A 27,321-nucleotide genomic window follows, 5' to 3' on the forward strand; every position below is an offset into this window, starting at 1 on the left:
GATTCATCGCTACTCGGTATCGGCGAGACGGCCGATTTGTCTGGGGCATTGAAATAGATATCGTGCAGGTACCGATGTTACGTAATCGTGATTTTAGGAATTCCGAGATGTACAGTCGAAGCAGTTGGAGGGACAAGGCGATACACGCGACTTACGGGATGGATACAAGTGCGGAATTGTTACGAAAAAGACGGAGATGTGTCGAAGCTGCCATCCTAACGAGATCGTATAAGTCGACGGAAGTAACGTGACCACTTCCCGTGACCATTGCGTTTTGATAACGCGTAACGAATAATATGGAAAATTGAATAAAATCATTAGTCATCATAGTGCTCCTTATCAGTGGTGCGCGTTGTATTCTGGCGATAACGTGACAATTGGCTCATCAAAATATTTTTTCTCAAGAGTCGACAATTGGATATATATTTATCGGATACTTTTCTCATGAACGATGGAAAATCTACACCTCTTTTGTACAATACCCGAGTCTGCGCATTGTCGGTACTCGTGGATTTTGAGTTAATGCGTCGAAAATAGAGTCCCTTTCCGATAAAACGGTACTCGACTCGTTGCGCCCGTCATAGATCTAATTGAAACGGTCGCTCGCTCACAATAGAGCTTCTGATTTTAGCGGCGGTCAGTTTTAATAAACTTTCGACGTAACATAATTACAACGATGAGCTAAGCTGGACGGTCTAACCGTAAATCAAAGCTCTGCCACAAGTTTGAGAAAAGTTTCATCATTTTCTGACCGTGGGGATCGACGATCTCTCGTTACAGAGCAGACGCAGAATTGATATCAATTAGAAAACTTGTCCGGAATGAATACACGCGATAGGTTCGGACTCATGAGCGAGATGGTATTGCATCAGTATAATTGTAACTCCTTAGATTCCATGGGCACGATAATTGCAGACGATGACTAGCAGCTGTCGTTATATTAATCGTTAGGTGTATTCGTACGATTGAATACATTTCACTTCACAACTCATTGAATAAAGACCAGGGGCGATCCTGACAAAATTATTGCGGAAGAAATTCCGCTAATTGATAACACGCGCAATCCAATCCCTGTCATGCAGGATGCGTAAACGCATTATTTTTCTGCTCGACGTGATAATCGATACGCATATGTGGGTACATCCATATTGTTTCGCGTTTCATGTGTGATACAATATCGAGTTCCCCGAAACGTTGATCATTCGGACAATTACCGGGCAGTTGCAATTCACGGAATGAAATTTCAGTTTTTAAAAATATTCGCAAACACCGACGCATTTTTCGTGAAATCTTTTCATCGAATCCTCACGCTCGCTTTTGAAATTTTTTCTTTTTTGATCGACGTACACATTTACTGTACAGAAAACTGCCGCGGATTCAATCGCCGTTAAATCGTGCAGGTCATGTCGTCGGATGCAATCTGATGATGACGATGACGAAGGCCTCGGGTATACGACGATGACTTGCACTAAAACTTGCCTCGTTTGGTCAACAAACTGGATTCCAAACAAAGTAGCTGAGATGTGATGCGGCGAACATGAAAATTTCATAGAATAAAATATTGAGTTTGAATTCCGAAAGAAACCTGAAAAATGCAAAAGGAAGATAAATGAACAGAACAAAGAATCCTACCGAAATCAGAATCGGAAAAGTTGTTCTTCGTCAGCCATGATGAGGATGAAGATTCGAAACGTGTAGAGAAATGAAACAAGTCAACCTTCGCCCAATTAAAATTCGTTCAAATTTCATGATCGGGGTAATTTGTGGGGTATCTAACGCGTGGGACGGAGCGCGTTTCGCGAAATCAGGGGGAAATGGTGGGGAGGCCGAAGAGGAGGTAGAGGGGAAAAGGCTGCTTGCTCTTATGTTAGAGAAGTTGCTGAAGAATCGGCAGGAGAATTCATATATACCAGACGCGGCAAAAGTTGTCCGACACAACAGCTACGCCTCTTCCACCGTGAGAAGCTGCTTAGGTTCCTCAAAATTTGTAACTAAATAACTCTTCGCCAAATATTATACCAAAGATATAGTATCGCAAACGAATAAAAGACAAGAGGTGGAACCGAAGGTACATTAAATATGAATAATATTATACGAAGCCAACTTCGGTAGGAAATTTACGTAACGAGTTATTTGTTTATGAACCACTCTGGATTCTGGTTTCGAACGCAGGTGATGAGCGAAATTCTCTACTCGAATGCTACTGCCGGAAGACAATTGAGGAATACCGAAGCGGTGCGTATGAAAATGATATTTATAAATTTTTACCAAAATTTGATTAGATCTATATAAACTTTCTACGATGTATACATGAATTGTTCTGCTTAATTTTCTGTTCCATTTAGTTCACAAAGATCGGTCGGTCGTTGTTTTCGAGTTAATACAGTGACCTTGAAGATATAAAACTACACGCGTTACAATATTGTGGTGTCGTGCAACAGGAAAACGTGACTTTCACAGGAAACTTTAAACCTGCCGTAATAAAAATTATATCGTCGGTATAATCGTGGTTGTTGTTCTTCGCTGATGCAAGGTTCATATCTAGAATAGATATAAAATATCATATCTGCTCGACCATACAGATACCGCCGTAGTATAGGTATGTTACAACTACCGAATGTTAAAACGTGCGGTGAACAAATTATACCTACCGACAGTGTGTGGATACGCAAGCTCGTTACCTCGCAATGTACGTACGTATGTTATCGCATCATTAGATCCTATGCCTCTGACCTCTAAATCATAAATTCGATCTGCTTGCATAATTATTTGATAGACGTGGAAGTTTTTGCCGATTGTACGAGCTTCGATTTTGAATTTCAAACGACAAAAGCAAGGAATGAGTCCGAATTATTAAAAACCAGTAATTTCGTATTCGAGAAGAGAAACATACCGTGATTGTTCAATATGCAGAACGTAAGGCGATCGAATTCTAAGGGTGTGTAACGCCGTATGAACGATCAATTCGTTAAGGTGCAAAATCTCCGAAACTGCAGATATTGCTATCGATTATGAAATATTTTGTTGTGTCTCGTAACCGTAAAATATTTAATTTGAAGTCCAGACCGTTTTAATCCTTTGATTCTTGAGATCCGCAACTTATCGCGGATATAGCAATTGAGATTGAGATTATGATGCTATGTAATCGTGAGTGCCACTCTACAATGTCTATATACTTATGTACTCAAATCATTGTTCGATTTTTCTTTCTTCTTTACCGCCCATAAAGGTCTATTGTAAGTTGTTCGGTTATCGCGGATCACGGGATATCGAATAATCCGATAAAATGTACCCCGATAAAGAAGAAAAATAAAAACGGAATCAAGAGCTATTATATATTATAGGGTCATACCACGTACGGTTGTCTTCGAAGTGCAAGTCTGCGCAGACTGTGGACTGTCCAAAAATCTCGTTCAATAAAACATAGAATTTTTTTGATATTTCTCAACTCGTGGTGCACGCGCCACGATCGAGATGACTCAAGTCGGTCTCTGTATCTCTAATTTTAATTTTAAAGCCTCTCACATTATGCGTGGAACGGTTCCAAGGTTTAAAAGCAACACATTCCTAGCCTTCGGAAAACTTTATATTGTGTGAAAATCGTTTATAATAAATTCAACGATATAATAACAGAATTGCCATGGTTTAAATGGAAGATACATATATATCATAAATCGAATTCAACTTATGATCGATCCGCTGTACCATTTGAAACATCACGAGACCTTTCAACGAATACTGCAGCGGGTTCACGGCTGGTGAGACAACTTTTTTTTCTACACTTTGACGTTCACTCGAACACGATCGCCTCATGCTCTGTATCGTCCACCGCGTAAATACCGCCGGCATACACCCAGGTGAATTGCAATTGAAGGAACCCGTTTTCGCTGAATCTCTGCGGTGACCGAAGAAGCAATCAAGAGTGAGTTTTGGAATTCCAACATAGTTGACGGGCACTGAACAAAAGGATAGAGAAAATGTTCGCTATACGGGTTTCAAAAACTTGCAGAGACTGATTATTATCAGGTAAAATTTGAGCATTTGATACCTACACGAACAGCTCCGTATGCCAATATTTTCACTCACTCGTAATTTATTCGATCCGAATTTCTGACAAAAGCAAAATATATCAACTAAAAATATGAGAAATAACGTGGCTATTTTCGCATCTCATTCGATAATTAGGTATCGGAACAAAGAATCCGAGTTCGTAATTACATGGTACAAAGATGTTCCGAGTAGACCTGGTTTTGCTGAATCAGGTATTCAATTTTGACGATACGACAATCGTTGACTGAAAATTATTCAATCTTCACTCAACGCGACAATGAAGTTGCTTTTATTGTTAGTAATATACCATTTAAACGAGGACACAGACCTGATCCGTCCGCGTAAGAATCCAATTGTACTAGAATCGCAGAAATGATCAATTATATCTCATCTACGAAAACCTTACTGTGCAGGCATAAATCCAGGGCCGAATGCAGTTGCTTATTTTTATCAAAATCATTATAACATTCTTGAACATGAGCTCTGAATTGGCGCCATATAAGTATGTCAGACGGGACAACTGTTTACGGTAGCTGCAACGGTAAGAACGTACTTCTTTATTTCGTTCCTTCGGTGATCTTTAGGTCGCAAGATTTTCAAATGACCCACTAAATAATTTCAACCCGTGCTCCACCTTACATTGTTGTTCTTTTTCATGAAAATATTTGTTGAATCGAACAACGAATGAAAGTCATGGAATTTTCAGATTTTGCCGTGCGTACAATTCGACGAACTTGACCTATCCGCTAAAATATTTCTTCAATCACTTATCGACGATAAATGGCAACCGCTCAATATTATTATTTATCAGAGGAAACGCATATGAGAAGGGCAATTCAACGTTTCTTTGTAGATAATCGACAGCGTATGAATTTGCCTGCAATTCATCTATAAATGAATCCACTCGCCTGACGTATCAGTCACTTAAACTCAGGCAAGTGATAGCGACTCATAGCAAATAGTGCCGTGCAATTTCACCTACATTCAACAGACAAGGCGGTAAAATGTACAAGTGATAAATTAGGTATATGCTCTAGTATTCAAATAGCCAAGTTCGGTCGAAAAAATTTTGAAAACGGTCTCGATCGAGGTCTCGATCATGCGAATTCGGTTCATGAACTGTCGAAAAATCCGGATGATTGTTCTGATCGAAAATGTTGCGTCACCAGGCGTCGGTGATACGCGTTTTTGTAGTTTTCAATTAATTCTGATGAAATGTTGGTGCAAACACCCGTAGGGGTGGATAAATGTAAGTCTCATGAAGTAAGACTCAAGCTTGTGAAAACCACAATTATCGTTGATACAAATTCTTTTGCCGGTTTTTTATTCAAATATCTAGACAAGTCTTCACTTCGTCTGCTAGCTCTGCTGGTTGACAATTGGGTTGCTTAGCTGTCATATTTGCTATCTACTTTTAAAAAATGAGTGTATGATGACAATTCATCCGTTTGTGGGATTACCTTTCACCTGCTTAGATAATATTTAAACGTGAACCATGTTTTCCTATCATGACGGTAAAAATATTTTCCCTGAATTCAACACAGTGTAATTTAGAAGTCTTGCTGAGATGTCATAGATGTTTATAGGTTAGGATTACTAAGCTTCTACGTGAAATCTAATTGAAAAATAGAAGTTCACAACAACAAATCATTGGGAAGGAATTGAATTTAGATTATATTGTTAATACCGCTTGTGCTAAATGTCCTCAAGAAAATTTTCAAATAACCTTCGTACCAACGCGTTTTGCTATTGACCAATTGTAATTAAAACAATATCGTCATAATCTTTCAATTTTTAAATGAATGCATGTAAACTTCATAATTCTGTGTTTGATCAAACAAAACTCAATGGTTCTTGCCACAAAGACTACCATAACACTCACTATTATTGTAATTATTGTTTATCTATCATATTGTTACAGTTTTGGCTGTGATTAAAATTATGTTTAAATTTGTGCATAATGAAGTCAAGTCTGAATAATGGCTTTTATCATTTAAAACTGTGTGTTACAGCGTGTTGAAATTGTTCACAGTCATACTAGCACATTCAGCTATTTGATCGAGCATTCTGCTTTTTTTCTTGTTACAGATAGTTTGAAAAATGATCGTCCAACAGCGTACGTGGTGGATCATTTTCATCCTAGGTTTGTATTTCTCTCATCAGTCTTATTAATTGATTTAATGGTTTGTCCCTATTTGCTAACACTAATTTTTGCTACCTGCAGGTATAGGACAATCTTTAGCAGACTTCACTGTATCCCAGCAAGATCTGACTGTTACAGTAGGTGGTCAGAAAACGTTTCAACTTTATTTGAAGCAAGTTCAAATTTTTATCCACTTATTATTATAGAATCTTAGAACCGTAGTTGCGACTGCTCCATCTTATCAGCTCAATAGCGTTTGAATTTCTCATTTTATAGCGCGAATCTCTGAGTATCTTGACCCAGTTCTGGTGTAATATATATAAAACAACTGAGAGATATTTCAAAATGCTGATATTTAACAATCCGAATTCCTTCTCACAAATCTGAAATTCATTATTCTTTCACCTGAATACGAATTGCAATTGCTCTGTGCTCCACTTGTCATTCGTAGTAGAAATTACTGTCCTTTTTTAGACTTACGCATGCAATTCCCTCCTAGCAGACTTATAGCAGTTTTAAACATGGTATGAGTTGTATGAACGAAAATCATACAAAATCTAAGCATAGCAGTGTTAACTCACAATCAGCACATTTCCTATGATCAACTAGTAAGTGTCCCCTGCCAAACAGTTTCAAGCAACTAAGTTTGGAAGGCAAATATTCAGAGAAGCAGTACTTGAGTTACATTCCACTTGTTGATTGTTTCCTAATTTAATTCCATGATGTAATAATTCGTAATTCTCATTTTTACATTACAGTGAAATTAGGCCAGTGTCTGAGGATTTAGTTGTAACATTTGACGTACAACATTCTGACTTAGTCAGGACAGACCCTGTCAGCATTACTCGATTAAATGATACCCAAGTTAACGAATGGTCTATCACAATATTTGGTCTAGGGGCAGGCCACTCTATAGTTTCCACAAACGTTACCCCTGTCGATGCTACAGAGTAAGCATACAAGAAAATTGTGTCAAGGTTACTGGTTTTCGAATGGCATCGCATCTTTACTTACTTAAAATCTTATCGCTTCAATTGACTTGCAATTAATGGAACCACTAATTCGCTCTGGTAATACATCATCTCTACTAATTCCCGTTCAGTTTACAGTGCTTATCATAAAGTCAAGATTATTGGCACTAGAATTTAATTTGTTCTTCTTACTTTAAAAAGAAAATGATGCTGAATATCCTACAATAGATAGTACACTCATGATTGAGTCGTTTTGTGGTATATGACTCGCTTGATAACCTCTTGAACTTTGTCTACCACCCAGTCTGATGTTCGGTTAGTATACTCCGGACATCTCTCGGAGACAGTAGTGTTTCTGAACGTGATGTTGTATATCTCAGTGTTAATTAGGGATTTCAATAGTTTATAACGTGTGAAGCGATTAAATGAATTAAATTGACAGTTTCAGCTGTTACAGTTTATCTCTAGTCTTGTGAATACATACATTGCTTGAAATGGGACTTTACAGAATTATAATAATCCCAGAATCTCAGTTGAAGGATTTTGATTTTAAGTAAGACTAATCAATAATGATACTATGGGCTGAAAAATATCTTTAGTGAACCATTTGGCCATATTCATCTCCTAGTATACTCATTGTTGATATTTCATTTCAGTACAACTGAAGCTTTCGTGCGGGTAACAATAGAAAAATCGGAAGCACTTTATCATGTGAGCTCCGTAGTTGGTTGGGTATACTTTTTGGCATGGAGCATCAGTTTTTACCCTCAGATATACAGCAATTACAAGCGAAAGAGTGTAGTTGGTTTAAATTTCGATTTTTTATCCCTGAATATCGTTGGGTTTGTAATGTACTCTTTGTTCAACTGTGGACTTTTTTGGATCTCCTCGGTGGAGGTAATTTTGTTGGATTTAACATTCCCCAAAATTTTACGGTGATATACTTCACGATTCTTCAAGATTTGTAAATTTTAATGTTCATAACGCTTTATTATTACAGCAAGAGTATTTTAATCGATATCCGAAGGGTTTGAATCCTGTTTTAGTGAATGACATAGTTTTTTCATTGCACGCGGTATTTGCCACAGCTGTTACAATACTTCAATGCTTTATTTATGAGGTCAGTACATATCAGCAGTGGGAACAAAGTTCTGCAGTTTACTGCAATCGTTGAAAAAAAGTTTAGTGACCTAATCCTGCATATCACGGTATTTCAGAGAGGGACTCAGAGAGTGTCGATAACAGCACGTATGATACATGGCGTGTTTGCTGTTTTAATACTGATCTCCATCATTTTAGCATCAGTTAACATAATCACGTGGCTAGACTTCTTGTATTATTGCAGCTATGTAAAGCTGGCTATTACGCTTATAAAATATGTACCACAAGCATTCTATAATTATAAAAGGAAATCTACAATTGGATGGAGTATCGGAAATATATTTTTGGATTTTACTGGTGGCATGCTGTCTATGCTGCAAATGATACTCAATGCATATAATTACGGTAAAATATTATTCAGTATTTTCGTATTTTTCCCGTTTTGATTATTTGGATAAATTAAATCGCATGCAAGTTTTCGTTAAAAACTTGAAACTTGTGTAATAAATAATACACATTCAACAGATGACTGGGAAAGTATTTTCGGAGATCCGACAAAGTTTGGACTTGGATTTTTCTCAGTTGCCTTCGATATTTTCTTCCTTATACAGCATTACGTCCTTTACAGGTGCGTAAATCTTTTAAAAAATTTTCCTGAGAATTTCAGCTAATGTTTGAGATGTTTGAGCATGATGATAAGAGTTCGCCTAATCTATTTGCAAACATTGTTGAGCCTTGCAGTTAGCTAATGCATTATTCGTAATAGTTGCTTACTTGAATATCTAACAAACTAAATTTATGTGCTTTGCATCCATGCGTATGCGGTATTAGAATTGGTTCGTTTTTGTATATTTCTGCACTAGTTTGGCCTTGCTATACTCAACGGAATCGAACTAGTGAAAAAATATTTCATGCAGATCGTTTCCTGATTTTTTTTTTGGTAAACGATGTCATCTCCACTATGACCAAAGATTAAAATTGGATTAAAAATCATTGATTCGATTCTGTAGGATTGGCATGCACAGTCTTATCTCATCATATTCACAAATCCTGTACACATGTCAATCAAGTTGTTAGATGTTAGAGATCGTCATGGATATGGAGATGGGGTAGAGCAAAAGTTTTTACCTTTACAGACATGCCAGTGAAAAGCAGATTGACCTGAATGGCCGAGTGTAACCAGCCAGCTGACGTTAGCTTGTCCCATTATGCCATACCCACGATTATGTATATTTATTACTTAACCAACTGTATAGTCGTAGTAACGTAGTTATGTTGTGATGTTAGTAGCTAGTTTTTCAGAGACAAAAGAAAAGCGAAATTCTTTTTATAATGTACGACTATCTTGTGATGCCCAATAATTATATTTGTTGTATCAAACTACATTAACATACCGTCCAGGATTTCTCGCACAGAGTGGAAAGTTCAAAACTATATTCATTCTCTTATTATGCTTTTAAGTCGATAAGAATGTAGATACATGGTCGTATAAGCTACCAAAACGAGGCAGTGTGTGCTTCAATGCGAGATTATTATTTTCACGTTATTGAACGAAATCAATGTATAAATTTCCTTTTCACGTCAACGACATATTTATAAAAATTTAGCCAAAGCGTCCCGATGATGTTAGAACTTAGAAAAAAAGATACCATGTGTAATTCCAAGGGATGATCAAAAAGTTTGCATGTCTCTACTGTGTCACGGAGCATGGTCTGATTAAAATTCATTCTTGAGACTAGTTCTGTACAGTACAATCCTGTAGAAAACCCCGTAAGATTATTATCTAACGTTAAAATGTTTTTGAAACAAGATATTCTACCAAAATGATTCATTTGGGCTCAAAATCAGAATTTAGCATAGTACTGTTATAGGATCACATGTATGATTAGATCTTTGTTGCCGAAATTTACTTGCAATTTCTATCAATTATGGTCCATACTGTCTTCTGTGATAATATCACGTATTCTACTACACGTTATCTTTGTACATATCAATTATCTGAAAAGATATTAGTTAATCAAAGTATATATATTATTTATATTTTTATAATCAATTTAAAATTGATTGCAAAAATAAATTATCGTTTGCATGAATTTTCATATCTCCCACCGTGCGCCTATCTCCCAATGATATGTATGTGTATTTTGTGTGATCGACATGCATAAGAGTCGGATAAATATTGCGATATTGTGCTAGAAATTGCTGCATTACATGTTATTTATCACCTATATGTGTGACCATTATTACTTTCTTAGATCATTTTAGCATGTGGGCTAGAGTATGTTTATAAGATTACGATTTGTTGCTGCTATGATCTGCCCATATTCGAACAGTACACCTTGATTCAGCGGATGCTGAATAGGCATCACGTTATAAATAAATATCAACATCAGTGATGGCGGAAGTTAGTCTTTCCAATTGTTAGACAACTCATTATTCCTTGAGGAACAAGGAGACAAATACTTCGGTTTACCTTATTGTTAGACTGGATAATCCCTGTGATATCTAGATATCTAGTTACTCCAGCACATCTTGAAAGTAGTAATTAGTAAGACACTACAGCTTATCCTACAACTGCAGGCTGCTAAAATGACCAGAAAGAAGAGTAATATTCAATACAGCTCGTCAAGAGTCGTACGGTTATTCAATGTATTATCGTAAATGCACATTTTTTTATTATTTATGCATGCCGCTGCACCTACGACAAAGTATCATTTTCATACTAGGTACGAATACACCTATGATATACTTGTTAAGTGTTGGGTATTATAAGAATCGACTGCAACGTTATCGTATCGAACCTTTTGTATCATAGTGCAAGTTTGTATGAAAAATTAGCTGATGTGCAGTTCTAAATGTCATCGGATATTATGATATAGCCGGTACTTGTTCAGAGAATTAGGATAACATTATTAAAAGGTAAATATACATATAAAATATACGGACTGTAATTTAATTGCAGCTGCACAACCTGCATGAATTTTAATACGTCATTTACTAACAATACTAAATTTGATTTTCTGGGTAGTCGTACATTTACATAATATAATCGATGTTGCAACAGATTTTTCTGAACAAATATCAGTGCGCAAAGACCAATATGATAACTTGATACATGCACTTTCTAAAATTTTCTGGTATCGGTGGCCTTGATATTTTAACTTGAAAACTGGACTTATAGTTTCAGGACTCGATTTAAATTCCATTATTCTGATTCTACCTTCTTCGCATCTCATCCCAAAATAATATTACAATGGTTCTCGGCAATGACTTGGTCTCATTGATAAATTATTCTTTCCAGGGATCGTCAAGAATATGTTGAACTTCCGAAAGACTATTCACAATCAAATGAAAGTCAGCGGATTCTAACAATACCAGGCAGTTACCAGGGTTCATAAATGTACCTAATATTTGAATCTATGACGAATTATAGATTACCAACATTTTTAATAAAACAAAAATATCTATTACCTAAATCCATTCCAACCGTTTTCAGTTCTTCGTGAACATGTCTTCACCACGCATCGAAATCTCTCGGCATTTCTTTGTGCGTCGCGTGCATCGTCTTGAATTCAAAGTTAAAATATGGGGAACAGCGAACGGTTCTTCAAGAACAAATTTTCAGTTGCTCGAGGAGTTGTAATTAACAACCGGTAAGAAAGTTAGCATACCATGAAGATACCCTGTGAAAATAACTTCTATAGTTGAAAAGGTAACCACCAGGGCGAACTTCCAGGGTTGTGATCTCCCTGTCCCACCTTATTTTGTTATATGCACCTACGGTACTACGGATCACGCACAGGCACGCTTTTCCCATGTACACAAAAATGACCGTCATACGATTGTGGTTGTGCGTTGTGTTGGTAGAGATGTAAAACGTGTGCGTAAAGTGTAGCTGGTAGAGTGGCTGACGCTAGAAGAGCAGCACATCGATGGTCGCTCCGTGCGAACCTCTCCAAGTTATCTGTGTGGATTAGTTTTTGGCCACAGTGCAAAAGTTGTAGAATTGTTTTTTTGTAACTTAAAGTGTGACGACCAAGTGTTCTTCTGGGATAATGTGATCATTGATAAGTAATTGTGACTTTAGACGGCCTTGAGGGGGCGGTGAGTGACCTTTTTGAATGGCATTTTCTCATACACACCACATACTATGCAATACCACTCGTAAACTTACGAGGACTCCCGGGCTTCGAACTCGCTCGCCAAGCTTTTTTCCCACGAGAAAAATATGCTGTATTAATTACAGAAAAAGGAACATAAAAAAGCCAATCACCCTCGACAAGTGGATAAACCATTTTATTTCACCATATCTAGAAAATTCACGTACTACACTATTTATATTTACAACGTGGTTGCTCCGGTTATAACGTCATCCTCTGACAACCATTCTGGGGCATTTATTCCTGAATCATGAATGATATTACTTATAATTTAAATCAAATGAACTGGTAACAATCTTGACAGCAGTCAAGAAAGACTTCGGAAACTACAAAAGCAAACCGTTGAGTTGATGATGAGCAAAGCTATCAAAGCTATAGTGCATACATTTTTTTTTTTTTTTCAAAATAATCAAGGGATAAATAAATTGTGCAGTCGGATGAATCCCACGTATTTTTTATTCATTCGTTGCGATATTTTGTTCAATATACGTATATGTACTGAATTTAGCGTATTTAATTGTAAGTGTGCGCCTAGCGTGTAGGCAAGTGGAAGACCAATAACCAGTATTTTCTTGAGATAGCCAACGTAATTTTGGTTGTATGAACTTCAAATATTCGCGATCAGTTAAAAAATCCATTCGTATTGCCCGGTTCTAGAAGAAGAGGGGAAGAATATTTGCGTTCAGATTTCTTTTCGCGTCGACAACATAAACAGCAATAGAAATTTTTGGAATAATTTTCGCTCGCTTTTAACATGATGAAACAATTCTTGGACACATGCGATTGTGGGTAGGAGCGCTGTTGATGCATCCCTTGGTCGCGGAGGGAGGAAGATCGATATTTCGACGCTCGGCGTCGCGACGTCGAGGCAATACATGAGTCACTCACCCTCGCAGAAGAGGAGGCAACGCTCGTATAGTATCATAGCGCGTTGGGATACAAGCTATACGTGTTTTATCCTACCTACATTTTCCCCAGTCTCTTTTATTCCTGCCCGTATGGAGCTCTCTTACATTTCGATTGCGTATCACGTTCGTTTTAACGCCCCCTTCCATGCCTCGGTATTGATAACTAACTCGAAACGCAAGAAAAAAGAGAGGGATACCGTAATTGAGATATTTCATGATTTTATGTATGTAACACACACGTTTTTTAAACGAGATAAGACTCGGCATACTACCCATAGGAAAGGGACAAAATGAGAGAAAAAGTAACATTTTATGCATACTAATAAAAATAATAATAATAATCGTGACAACAGTTTATGGTCCTCTTGGAGCATAGCGTACGTTACACGAGGGAATTTATACACTTGAAACCTGTTTCCAACGTTCTTCCGACGATTAGCGTTCTCCCATACCGTATAGTGGTACGTTGGAACTTAATCTAGAAAAGATATTTTTATTCATTCCGTTACGCAGGTGAACACCGCGGCGATGAACGGATACAACCCCCTGTATAATAGGGTAAAGATTCTCACCGTATAATGCCGCCTAGACCGGCCGACAATGAGAAAGACAACGGTGCGTGTAAAGCTTACGTTATACGCATACGCGATTTGTCGGAGGTGCTAATCTCCATCTGCAGCTCTTTCATCCGCAAACTAATTGTGAAACTAAATGTGTATCCAGAACTGGAAATTTTTCCAAAAAATTCGTACCTCTGTAAGAATAACCGAGTCGGACTTTATATCCATCCGCTCTGAGGTCGGACAAAGATATTAAGCCAAGTGCAAAATTGGAGTCGAACTGAAATGCATAAATTTTACGGCTGCCTGTGCATCAGACAAGATAACTGCTAGATTAATTAATAACAACGTGATGATGGTATCGGGATTTAAATACTCGTAAACACAAATTAATTAAATCACTCTTGCAATGTATACAGGCGGGCCTGATTAAACGGTCGTGTATGCCGTTGCCTTGAGTAAGGAAGCGATTCTCGCTTGTATCATAATCGGACGGTCGAGCCGATCTGCGCACCGGTCTATTCGTAATCTCGATTTTACGTTACGTGGCTTCAGTTTGAAAGGTAAACGTGGTCGTAGTCGATATGGATTTGACGTGATATAGTCATATCAGGTGTATTCCTGCACCTGCTCTTTGTGGTAGCTGAAGCTTCAGGGATTAAGTGGTGTATATACCTATACTTTAAGTGTACATGTACGCCAGATATGCAGACAACCGGTGCAGCCTGCTGCCTCATACCGTGCGTAAACTAGTTTGAAACTAAATGTAAAATCTGAGTGCGTGCATGTACGAAGATGAAAACAAAGAGTTATAACGCGAGCGATGATGCAGACCGCGTGTTTGACGAGAAAAAAAAAAAAATTGGAAAAAACTCGTCAATTCGATGTATCCCATATGCGATTCGGCGAGGCGAGAAAAACGACCGAAACCCTAAATCCCCGAAAAAGTTATGGCTAAGCGGTCCTAAGATAATTGGATGGACCGGATTCCATACAAGTCAGCCGCCTCCTCCGTAATTAATAGTTCCAAAGGCCTCTCCTCGTGTCGTGTTGCGGGCCCGAATACCCCGTAGAAATAATACTCGACTCACACACGCGCACACGCTTATACAGCTATACACCGCTTTATAGGTAGTTTCTACGTTCTCCTCCCTACTGCTGCCGATGATGCCCCGCAGTGCAGCCGACGAAAGAAGAACGCTTCGTGTTCGTTTCGTTTGGCCTCATCGCCGGTAAAATTCTACAAGGCTCGCCCACTTTGGTCATAGAATTCATTTTCGATGAGATATTTCTCAAACGTGAAATAATAGTTGTCGATATTCTGCGTGCGTGGGCGAATCGACTAACATTGTCGTATTTAACGCCTCGATGGTTTTCACCTAACAGTTCTTTCGGAAGACCGGATCCAAAAGTGGAACCAATGTCCTGTACGGTCTGTTGATGTTAATCCATGCGGATTCTTCTTATACTTGTCAGCATCGCATTACAGGCTCCCATTCGGCGTGTAGTGAAACGGAATTATATGAACGAGTAATTCGCACTTGGAGGCTTGAAATACAAGAGCGTTGTATAATTGCTCTGCGATTATTGAACAATTATTTCTTTTCACTTTCAGGTAGAATAAATGCCCCGCGATGCAGGCTCGTCATCTAACTTAGAATATAGCCGGTCGTACGGCTGCTGCCGTGGAGTAAGATGTTAAAGTTCTTAACGAGTTTCGGCACCGCGACGTGACATGGAAAGAGCAACATGGATTCTTCTCTGCCTTTTTGGCCTTTGGTCGCTCGCAGAGGGATACTTAGCTGTCTTATCTTCAAATTTACCACCTGGCACCGTCGTATTCGAAGCCGGTGTCCCCCAGCTAGGCGGAAAACGTAAATACGAAGCTTCGGCGGACCGAACAGCGTGGTTTGCCAGAAAACTTCTCAAGGTCCACCCTCACACCGGACGGGTCACTTTGATAAAAAGTCTCAATTGCGACGGGCTGCAATACCCCAGATTATTCACATTTTACATCGATTCGACGAGCTCGAGACTAGGCAGGCCCACCATAGATTATTATAGTTTACCTTTAAGGGTTTTAGTCACTGGATGCGGTGGAGAGAACCAAGACTTGGCGGCTACGAAGGGTTGGATGCCGGAGACACTCGCGTCTTATGCGATGCCGAGCACTGATAGATTTACGGAAATTTGTCTCAAAACTTCTCAACTCGTCGCTGCTCTCAGCGATTTTTTACCATCGACGGCCCTCAAAGAGTGCGAAACCAAGTGGGGCGGAGTTGCAGATCCGAGATTCCTCGTCGAAGGAGCCGCTGGAGATTTGGTCTCAGCTGCGGAGCAATGTCTAGTCGATCCACTGTGGAAGATATCGGTTTCGATGCGGCTGAAATGCGGAGCCGCTCATCTCGCCGACGCCGAGCATAGACTGAAAGTTGTTTTCCATCACCAACAGCTGGACGACAGTGACCTTGGAAGACGAGTACGAAGAGAGCTGAGGAACCAATCACCCTTTTTCGAGCAACCTCTGTACGTAGCTCACGTCGACGAAGAGAAAGAACCGGGTGCATTTGTGGAGGTTGTGAGAGCTAGAGACCCAGAAGGAGGGCCGGTTCAGTATTCGATGAGCTCGTTGATTGACTCGCGTTCTCGGATGCTTTTTTCACTAGATAAAGTAACAGGGAGGGTCACCACGAGCGCTAGATTGGACAGGGAAAGCGTGAACGTTCATTACCTCAAGGTGTTGGCAGTCGACGATTCGTTTCCTCCTAGAACTGGCACTACAACCCTCCAGGTCAATGTTCTGGACACCAACGACCATGCGCCGGTGTTTGAAATGACCGAATCGTACGAAGCCTCCGTCAGAGAAGGTGTTCCGATCGGGAGCACGGTCGTTGCCATAAAAGCAACGGATCAAGACGCGGGAAGGAATGCGGACGTCGAATATACCATCGCGTCCATCAGTGGGGGTGGGACTACGACAACCTCGGAGGACGCGGCGACCTTCAGGATAGATCCAAAGTCCGGCGTTGTGACAACGCGGAGTTCCCTCGATCGTGAGAAAACTGAAGTTTACACCGTTATCGTTCAGGCTTCAGACCTCGCGATGCCCGCGATGGAACGAAAAACCGCGACCACTACTCTCGTCGTTCACGTCTTGGACGACAACGACAATTATCCGCAATTTTCCGAACGCATATACACAGCTACGATTCCCGAAGACTTGGACTACACTACGAATCCGGTTGTTGCACATATCCGAGCGATGGACGCTGACGCCGGAGTGAACGCGGCTGTAAGATACTCCATCATCGGCGGTAACACTCAGAATACATTTTTGATAGACTCCTTGAGTGGAGACGTAACGTTAATGAAGCCGCTCGATTACGAAACGGTGAAGAGTTACCGTGTCGTGATCCGTGCTAACGACGGTGGCATCCCGGCGAGAGCGAACACCACGCAATTCATCGTGTCAGTTAAGGACGTTAACGACAACTCGCCGAGGTTCTACACAAGCCTTTTTCAGGAATCTGTTTCTGAGAGCGCCCCTATCGGGTATTCGGTACTCAGGGTCCAGGCTTACGATGCCGACGAAGGACTCAACTCCCTGCTGAAGTATTCTATAGGTCCTAGAGACTCTTCGGGCACCTCTACGGAAAACTTTCCGGTCACCGTTAATCCGGAAAGCGGGTGGATTTACACCACTCTGCAGTTGGACAGGGAACAATGTTCCAAGTACCAGTTCACCGTGATAGCCAGCGACTCCGGTGAGCCCTCAAGGACAGCCAGTGCCTCCGTCATCCTAACGATTATGGACATCAATGACAACGATCCGGTCTTTGAACCGAAGAATTACGAAGCGATTATATCGGAAGACGACTCTCCGGGAACTCCGGTAGCTTCGGTAACGGCGACTGACCCGGACGAGGACTCGAGAATCCACTACGAAATTACATCCGGAAATACGAGGGGCCGGTTTTCGATAACGTCGCACAACGGACGGGGCTTGATAACCGTCGCTCAGCCTTTGGATTACAAACAGGAGAAAAGGTTCGTCTTAACCGTGACGGCCTCGGACTCGGGCGGCAGGAGTGATACAGCGCTGATTTACGTCAATATCTCTGACGCTAACAATTATGCGCCGGTATTTGAAAACGCACCGTACGGAGTTTCCGTTTTTGAAGATGCTCCCGTAGGCACCACCGTCTTGGTGGTCAGTGCGACAGATTCTGACGTCGGACAAAACGCTCAAATTACTTATAGTCTAGGTACTGAAACCGGGGAACAGGACACTACGGAGTTTGCCATAAATCCTCAGACGGGTGCCATAACGACTACAAAAGCCCTTGACCGTGAACAACTGTCCGGGTACCTTCTCACCGTCACCGCAAAGGACGGTGGAATTCCACCTCTTTCCGATACGACGGGAGTCGAAATATCGGTAACAGATGTCAACGACAATGCGCCAGTCTTTGACGCCCTTCAGTACCAAGGGTCGATTCCCGAGGACGTCTTGGTCGGAACCAGCGTACTTAGAATAGCCGCGACTGACGCGGACACCGGAAGGAATGGAAAAGTCTGTTACGCTTTCCAGGACGATGGAGACGGTTCCTTTGCGGTCGATCAAAATTCTGGAGTCGTAAGAACGGTTAAGCCCTTGGACCGTGAGTCAGTCGCGCGGTACAATCTGCAGGCTATTGCAGTTGACAAAGGATCGCCTAGTCTCTCGTCATCTGTAACGATAGTAGTCAAAATCGAGGACGTCAATGACTCCCCGCCCGTGTTCGAGAACGACAAAATCATCCTTTATATTCCTGAAAACTCCCCTGTTGGCTCAACGGTAGGGGAAATCTATGCCCACGATCCTGACGAAGGACCAAACGCAGTCGTACAGTATTCGATCACCGGGGGAGAAGACGCGAACAGCTTTTCGTTGAACGTTAAACCCGGAGCGGACCGTGCAGAGTTGATTACTCTTGAAGAATTAGACTACGAGTCCCATAAAAAAAAGTTCGAACTCTTTATTCGCGCATCTTCGCCACCCTTGAGATCCGACGCCGTTGTCCAGGTGATGGTCACCGATGTCAACGATAATGCACCCGTTTTGAAGGACTTTCAAGTCCTTTTCAACAATTTCAAGGACTTTTTCCCTTCCGGACCGATCGGCCGAATTCCAGCGTTCGACGCTGACGTAACTGACAAATTAACATACAACGTTTTAGCGGGAAATAACGCGAATCTCATTACTTTAAATAAAACCTCCGGAGAAATATGCCTGTCTCCCCAACTGAATACCAATGTACCCAGGATCGCTACTATGGAAGTGTCCGTCACGGACGGAGTCAACGAAGCAAAAGCCACAATGACCTTATCCGTCAGGTTGATCACCGACACGATGTTGTTCAACTCGATCACCGTCAGACTTGACGATATGACCGTCGAAGCTTTCCTCAGTCCACTTCTTGGATACTTTTTAGACGGTCTCGCCGCCATCATCCCGTGTCCTCGTGAGAATATCTACTTATTCAACGTCCAGGAGGATACCGATGTTCATGGTAAAATACTCAATGTTAGTTTCTCCGCTCGTAAAGCGGAACCAGGGTCTTTCGACGAGTTTCACAGTCCCCAATTCCTTCAGGAGAGAGTATACCTCAATCGGGGAATATTGGCAAGGCTTGCCACCGTCACAGTTCTACCATTCGACGATAATTTGTGCGTAAGGGAACCCTGTCTAAACTTTGAGGACTGCGTGACGGTACTGAAATTCGGAAATGCGTCTGGTTTCGCCAGTAGCGATACTGTTCTTTTCCGGCCGATTTATCCAGTCACAACGTTCTCCTGTAAATGCCCAGAGGGTTTTACCGGGAGCCGCGAAGCATATTTGTGCGACACGGAAGTCAATTTATGCTACTCGAATCCCTGCGAAAATGGCGGAACATGCGAGCGGAGAGAGGGCGGATACACCTGTACATGCGCTGAAGGTTTCCTTGGGGAAAACTGCGAGATTAATTTGCATGAGGATACCTGTTTGCCCACACTTTGCAAAGGAAGTTCCCAATGTTCAACAAGAACGAACGGTGGATTCATTTGCGAAGCGTGTCCCGTTTCCGATTTAGAAAATACAACACCCCTCTGCGAATTGAAAGCTAGGAGTTTTGGCCCGGCCACTTTTCTGACCTTTGCGTCGCTCAAACAAAGACACAGAATGCATCTGAAGTTACGTTTTGCCACGGAGGAGAGACAAGGTCTTTTGCTTTACAACGGACGATATAACGAGAAACATGATTTCATAGCCCTGGAAATAATCGACTCGCACGTACAATTCAGCTTTTCTCTCGGCGATGAAGTCAGCAAAGCAACAGCAACAGTGCCCGGTGGTGTTTCTGACGGTCAGTGGCACACCGTGGAGGTTTCATATTGGAACAAAACGGTCGTCATATCGCTTGACGACTGCGACGTAGCTCTTGCCCTGAAGCACGGTGATAAACTCGGAAAAAAGTGGGCTTGCGCTGGGAGAGGTGAACAGGTACTCGAACAAAGATGCAGTTTGGTGACCGAAACATGTCACAGATTTTTGGACCTGACGGGGCCTCTGCAAGTTGGAGGTCTACCGGCGATCCCCTCCAACTTTCAAATCAGAAACAAGGACTTTGTAGGATGTATCAGCGACTTGCATGTGGACCACCAATTCGTCGATCTCAATTCATTCGTAGCGGACAACGGAACGACCGTTGGATGTCCGGAGAAAAGAGCATTCTGTGCTTCGATGCCCTGCGAGCACAATGGAAAATGCAAGGAGATTTGGTCTGGCTACGTATGCGAGTGCGAAGAGGGTTTTTCCGGCCCCCAATGCACCGAGGAACTTGGAAAACCCTGGAGATTTCAAGCCGATGGTCTCCTCAGTTTCAATCCGTTACTCAGACCTATCCAGCTACCCTGGGTTACAGCACTAAGTCTCCGAACGCGGGAGAGGCACGCCTTCATCATGAGCATTCAAATTGGTCAGAATAGCTCTGCCATGCTAAGTCTCAAAGACGGTAGACTCGAAGCATCTCTGGATAGCATAAACATTCTCCAAGCCACCACGAATATTGCAGATGGTGAATGGCATCGGGTTGAACTAGTCTGGCAAAGTGGACACGTTTCACTGGATACGGATTATAGAAACAGGCCAGTAAATTCAGCACTCACAGCGAAATTACAGGGATTGTACATTGGTAAGATTCTTGTCGGAGGGCCCGACCAGACAACGAACACTGATTTGCCTTTCTTCAATGGTTGCATTCAAGACATTAGAATAGGAACCAATCAAAGTACACTTCAAAGACCAACGGTACAGGAAAACGTCGGATCTGGATGTACAGCAGAGGATGAATGCAACGTTGACTGCCCAGAGACATCGACCTGCTTGGCCAAGTGGAAGTCCAGCGAATGCATTTGCACGGTGGGCCGTGCCGGTCAAAACTGCGAGCCAGTCTGCGAACTTGACCCATGCAGTGTCGGAGGTACCTGTGTCGAAGATCTCCACGAACCAAAAGGCTACAAGTGCAAGTGTGAGTCCGAGGAATATTCCGGAGAGTACTGCGAAATTAAAACCGATCAACCCTGCCCTGCTACATGGTGGGGTAGCCCAGTCTGCGGACCCTGTCACTGTGATGAATCCAGGGGATACAATCCAGCCTGTAATAAAACCACCGGGGAGTGCTATTGCAAGGAAAACCATTACCAGCCACCGGGAGAGACGGAATGTACGCCATGCGAATGCTACGCAACAGGAAGCTTTGGTCCAAGATGCGATATCGAGACTGGACAGTGTAGATGTCGTACAGGCGTGATCGGCAGATCTTGTACAGCTTGTCCGAATCCATACGCAGAGGTGACCCTGAGGGGGTGTGAGGTAGTATATGATGGATGTCCCAGGTCATATTCAGAGGGTTTGTGGTGGCCCAGAACTAAGTTCGGAGTGACTGCAGTAGAAGACTGCCCTGGGACTGCGGAAGGAAGGTCATCGAGGTCCTGTGATGACAAACTAGGTGGGTGGCAACCACCTGACTTGTTCAATTGTACCTCAGAGGCTTTCATTGAGCTCAGACATCAGCTGGCAGCAATCGAAGTTGACGATCTCTCACTGAATACCTACGTTGCAATCAAAATGGCAGCAGATTTACACAAGGCAACCAATGTCACGAGAGCCATGTTTGGAGCGGATATCCTAGTCGCTGAATCTCTGCTCATTGCCTTGCTCAATTACGAGGAAAGTTTATCAGGATTAAATTTAACCCACAGTCAAGATAAAGATTATATAACGCATCTCGTCGGTATCTCTGGAACTATTCTTCAAGCTAAACATCTGGAAAATTGGGGTAGGATCGAATCTCTCTCCGGAGACAGCCCCGATAAAGTTTTGGAAGCCATTGCAAGATACTTGAAAATTCTGACGGCATCCCAGCATGACACTTTCACGAGCCCGTTCGAAGTGGTTGATCTCAATATGGGTAAGGATCAAAAGTCATGTTTGAGATAATGACCATCTTTTCTGGAAAATTACGGAGATAAAATTTTTTCTTCTTCTCTCCGAAGTTCTAGGTTTGGACATTGTGACATCAGAAAGCCTATTTGGCTACGAAGCTGCAGATTACAAAGAGGATTTAACATTATCAACAGTTAGACCAGGGGGTGCAGATCAAAAAGTGGTGATACCAGACACTACGAGCTTCCTGAGCTCCCTGGCGCATTTAGGACCATCCGTTAGCTTTCCCAAGTATAACAATTATATGTTAGATCCGAACAAGTTCGATCCATACTCAAAGATTCAAGTACCACTGACTTTGCTGGGAATTGAACCACCAAAGCAAGGGGAGTTGAACATCAAAAATAGCTTGAGGACTGGAAAAGCCGTTATAAGTTACGTACAATACAGGGAATTGGGCGCACTAATGCCTCGAAGGTACGGAAATCGCTCTCTTACCTAGGAATTCTACTATCGCTTATCGTAATTTTAATGTGAATTGCAGATTCGACGATTCAGTGGCAATGAGATGGGGTGTTGAAATAGCAGTTGGTTCTCCGATTGTAACTGTGTCAGTCCTAGTACCATCAGAAAATGGTCATGAATCTTTGACCGGAGTTCCATTACAATCGCCCGTTCAAATCCGACTTTGGCTTAGCGAAGACGATGGCTTTAAAACAAGAACTAATCCTCAGTGTGTCCACTGGAGTACAGCTCGAGGGTACCTTTTTTTCAAATATCTCTGTCTCAACTGTCTTCATTAAAACTCGCATTCTTATCACAGATGTTTTTTCCATTCACCATACACAGAATCGGAGAATGGAGCCGAATGGGTTGTACGACGGAGATTGATGATACCACGCTAACTCCCGGTTCGATAGTAAACTGCTCTTGTTTACACTTGGCGACTTTTGCACTTCTAACGGATGTTCTAGATCTAGAATACGTGCCAGAACCGTCCCTATTAGAAGACGTGACGAGTTACAGTGCCTTTGTTCTTGCGCTGCCTCTTCTACTCTCTGCACTTTTAATTCTCGCCCTTATACGTGGAGGTGGAACCAATTCGAATAGCATACATAAAAACTTAGTATTTTGCGTGTTTATCGCAGAGCTACTATACTTGATAGCACTGAAAGCTAGGAATCCATTGGTCTCGAACGAATTTCCCTGTAAGTTGACTGCTATTACTCTGCATTATGCGTGGCTGAGTACGTTTGCCTGGACTCTGGTAGACTCGGTACATCTCTATCGTATGCTAACTGAGATGCGCGATGTTAATCATGGTCAAATGAGATTCTATTACACCATGGGATATGGACTGCCCGCGGTTATTGTCGGACTTACCGTTGGAGTACGGGCAGATCAATATGGAAACTTTTATTTGTAAGTGTTCGAATCACTGCCAGGTTTACACTGAATTGATTCGCATATGGGTTGTGAAATTTGTACTCCTTTCAGCTGCTGGTTGTCAATCTACGAGCCTGTCATTTGGGCTCTAATAGGACCGATTTGTACCGCTGTTGTGATCAATCTCTGCATTCTGGTCATGTCTGTTCGAGCGGCGTTTACACTGAAAGAGCACATTATGGGATTTGGGAATCTCAGGACTCTACTGTGGCTGTCAGTTGCATCGTTACCCTTACTCGGGACGGTGTGGTCCTTAGCAGTACTCACTGCTTCTGAACAATCCCCAACATTGTCATATTTGCTGAGCATAGCCGTTGTAACACATGCGGCATTTAGTCTGATTGGATATTGTTTCATTAATGGACGGGTGAGGAGGAACTTATATCTCAGCTTATTGCAATGTTTTGGAAAGAAATCGCCGCTACTGGAAGGCAGCATGGGTAATGGAAGCAGTAGCCAAAATATTAACGGACAATCGGTTAGTCGGTAGAAGTCTGGATATATTATTTTAAATTGCATTCTCTTATTTGTTCGTAATCAACTCATGAGGGTAATTGAAACTCGTTGCAGCGATCAGCTTTAGCATACTCTTCAGCCTATAGTGGTGCAGAGTCAACTTGCCGCAGAGTACACGTTGGTGTATCGACGAGTAGCACTACATCGCGAAGCACTAATAAGACTGGATCCAGTCCGTATCGCAGTGATACACATCTCAGGCATACCTCAACTTCAACCAGCAATTATAACAGCGACAGAGACCCGTATCTGTCATCCAGAAGTCATCATTCAACATTACACGTCAGGCCAGGTTGTTTGCATTCTGTTATTTGCAATCCTAAAGGAATCCCCAAGTTCACTTTACTCATTCGGTTACCCTATAAATTATTGATTTGACAGAAGCAATAGAGTCGCGCCGGCAGCGCAGAGATTCGGAATCGGATTCTGATGGTTCCCAAGCAGACGTAGGGGGCCGCAGCTTAGACTTGGCAAGTTCCCACAGCAGCGATGACGAGGATGTAACTCTGAGATCTCACAAGGATATGGGAGTTTCAACTCAACAATCAATTACTCATAGCTATCTGCCCAACATCCACAACAATCCTTCCGATCATTTGAATATACTCTGCTCAAATTCTGAACTGTTTCCGAATATCAAACCAATCTATGCACCCAGATGGAGTTCGCAATTACCGGAAGCGTATCTACCATCAAATAGTAAGAAAACTTGAGATGATTGCCTTTTTTTTCTACTCTTGGTGAAAATACCAAACTTTTAAAAATTTATTACAGTTGACGTAAGAGGAAGCCAATGGTCCGGAGGTACTATATCAGACAATGAAATGGCCTCTAACAAAACGTCGAGTCCTAACCCATTACCATATCCTGACATGAATTCACCTCAAAAAAATCATCCGGATGAAAATTATTCTGAAGGAGAAGAAAAGCTTCATCATATTGGTGAAAAATACCTCTTCCCATACACTGCCGAGGAAGACCATACAATATCACCAACGCCATACATGCTACCGATGTCATCAAGAATACTTGCATCCAGTTTGAGTCATCATTCCCAGAACTCGAACCACGACAATTTAAGTGGATCAGAGAGGTACGGTAGCCTCAAGAGGGGACAAAGCTTACATGGGTCGCAACATGACAATTTGAGTAGTTCCGAACGGTACGGCAGCCTAAAAAGAGGCAAGATTACACCTAATGTTTTGGAAACACCTGAATATATTTTACCTATGAGCGGTAGAATTTTATCTAGCTCTTTAACGCACGACTTACAACACAGCAACGAATTAGCGGCTTTAAGACAACAGCAACAATACGAACAGACCATCACAGAGACCGAGTAAGTATTATTAACTATAAAGCAAAACACATATGGTATTCAATTGAAGAAGGGCCTTGTTAATTTGGCAATCCCAAAGGATTGATCAAATTAATTGAATTACAAATTGCGTATAATGTACGAGACGAATCATGCTCCGTATTAAAAGATATGAGTACGTTCTGATTTACTCTGTACATGAAATTTCGCTTTCACGAGGATTAGCTAGTTAAATCACTAATTTGGTCGCTAATATTTTGGTATCCTTGGTGCTAACTTGGTCTTTAAAAAGGTGGCGTTGGAACATTCTAAAATAATGATATGCTTTCTATCTCTGCTCGCGTTGGGTATTTGGAATTCAGTGAGGAGGTGAGCGCATACATTTTCTGAAATATTTAGCAATGAATGTATGTATTATTCAAACGTGGCTGTAAAATTTCAGGAAGGATACTAACGAGGAGACATCGGTCTGATAGTCCCTGAGGAAAACTACCGTACAAAAAAATACCTTAATTTAAGCCATTTATACATTTTGACAAACAAAGGAACTCCATCTATTTTGAGCAACGGCCATGACTGTACTTAAGAATTTAGCCATATTGATTAGCGTATATGTGTGAGTGCCTGTTTAAATAATTATTATGATTTAATAATAATGTAGCTTCGAATTCTCAATTTTATATAACTGGGTTTATCGCGGCAGTTGTACATTTGATAATTGCTAAGTGGTAGGTATAATATGTGTTATGGTAATGATTGTCGATGTTATCAACTCTCAATCAGCCGTGGACTGAAAATATCCAGTGAGATGATCTCTAGCCCATTTTCATTCATGTTCTTGAAAAAAAATCATTCTTGCGTACCTTAAATATTCCCCGTACTCAGTATTGTGCAATGTATACATTCCACGTAGTTTTATTTACAATGTAATTGTTTTAGTATATCTTCGATCGTTTTTTTCAGTAAACCGTTTTATTTTACATGCCAATATAGCGCATAAGACAAGATATAATATTATATGATAATACTCAAGTTTTGTATATATTTATATGGAGAAACGTGAAAACAAAAAAAAATAAATGAGAATACATAATTTATATACCTCACTGAGATTGTCCAAATTCGCACCATCCCACTGCACTTCAGAGGTAAGCAGTTTAAATATTCTACCTACTGTTTGAACTTCTGGTTGCAGATTTATTCTCATTAAGATCTAACTTGGCTACTTTGACAACTTGGATCAATTTAGCTCAAAGATACGGATCCCAGACCGAAAATCATATCAAAACAGGTTCAAATGAACAATTTCAATTTTTGACCTTAAAATCTAAAAAATTCCAAGATGATAGCCTGCTGAGCAATTTTTTTCACTTTTAGTCAAAAAATAAAGCATGTCTTGTAACGTTGGACCATAGAGGACATTCAACATTGCAATATTGGTACATTTTGATTATAGAAATGAACATTTCAATTGTTAGCATGTGTAATATTCAATTGATATGCATACTGAATAAATAACTCATCATTGAACGTAGTACTCTTTTGAACTCAGATGCTCATCCCCCACTGAGGGCCGGTCTTGTAAGACTCTGCATTACGACATTATGTGTGGCATTCATGTGTTGCTGGTAATGAATGTCACTGAATAATATCTACAGAGATATAATTAACGTTAATTAGT

At 41.2% G+C, this 27,321-nt stretch overlaps 2 protein-coding genes across 13 annotated transcripts; both read left to right on the forward strand.

The window, feature by feature from the left end:
- Positions 1-1,902: 1,902 nt before the first annotated feature.
- LOC105691636 (cystinosin homolog) lies at positions 1,903-11,741 on the forward strand. Of its 10 annotated transcripts, XM_048660208.1 has the most exons (11): positions 1,903-2,068; positions 2,173-2,235; positions 2,346-2,689; positions 6,139-6,193; positions 6,275-6,365; positions 6,952-7,143; positions 7,821-8,061; positions 8,165-8,284; positions 8,382-8,670; positions 8,791-8,893; positions 11,567-11,741. In XM_048660208.1, the coding sequence occupies exons 4-11, from the start codon at positions 6,151-6,153 to the stop codon at positions 11,661-11,663; spliced, it is 1,176 nt and encodes a 391-aa protein (XP_048516165.1). In that variant the 5' UTR covers positions 1,903-2,068; positions 2,173-2,235; positions 2,346-2,689; positions 6,139-6,150; the 3' UTR covers positions 11,664-11,741. The 10 variants fall into 10 exon arrangements, with proteins under 10 accessions (XP_048516165.1, XP_012265687.2, XP_020711264.2 ...); XM_012410264.3 differs by lacking the exon at positions 2,346-2,689; XM_020855605.2 differs by lacking the exons at positions 2,346-2,689; positions 11,567-11,741 and adding an exon at positions 9,402-10,358 and having other exon boundaries at positions 1,905-2,068.
- Positions 11,742-12,145: 404 nt separating this feature from the next.
- On the forward strand, positions 12,146-27,202 carry LOC105691632 (protocadherin-like wing polarity protein stan). Of its 3 annotated transcripts, none has more exons than XR_001103368.3 (11): positions 12,146-12,369; positions 15,509-22,385; positions 22,471-22,837; positions 22,905-23,120; positions 23,210-23,782; positions 23,858-24,284; positions 24,377-24,614; positions 24,704-25,021; positions 25,097-25,661; positions 25,933-26,009; positions 26,083-27,202. XR_001103368.3 is itself a non-coding variant. In XM_012410258.3 (11 exons), the coding sequence occupies exons 2-11, from the start codon at positions 15,629-15,631 to the stop codon at positions 26,092-26,094; spliced, it is 9,480 nt and encodes a 3,159-aa protein (XP_012265681.2). In that variant the 5' UTR covers positions 12,146-12,369; positions 15,509-15,628; the 3' UTR covers positions 26,095-27,202. The 3 variants fall into 3 exon arrangements, 2 of the variants coding, with proteins under 2 accessions (XP_012265681.2, XP_020711258.2); XM_012410258.3 differs by having other exon boundaries at positions 26,003-26,009; XM_020855599.2 differs by lacking the exon at positions 25,933-26,009 and having other exon boundaries at positions 12,147-12,369.
- The last annotated feature ends 119 nt before the right edge of the window (positions 27,203-27,321 follow it).

The sequence above is a fragment of the Athalia rosae genome, chromosome 1 (assembly GCF_917208135.1).
Source record: "Athalia rosae chromosome 1, iyAthRosa1.1, whole genome shotgun sequence".
Lineage (NCBI taxonomy): Eukaryota > Metazoa > Arthropoda > Insecta > Hymenoptera > Athaliidae > Athalia > Athalia rosae.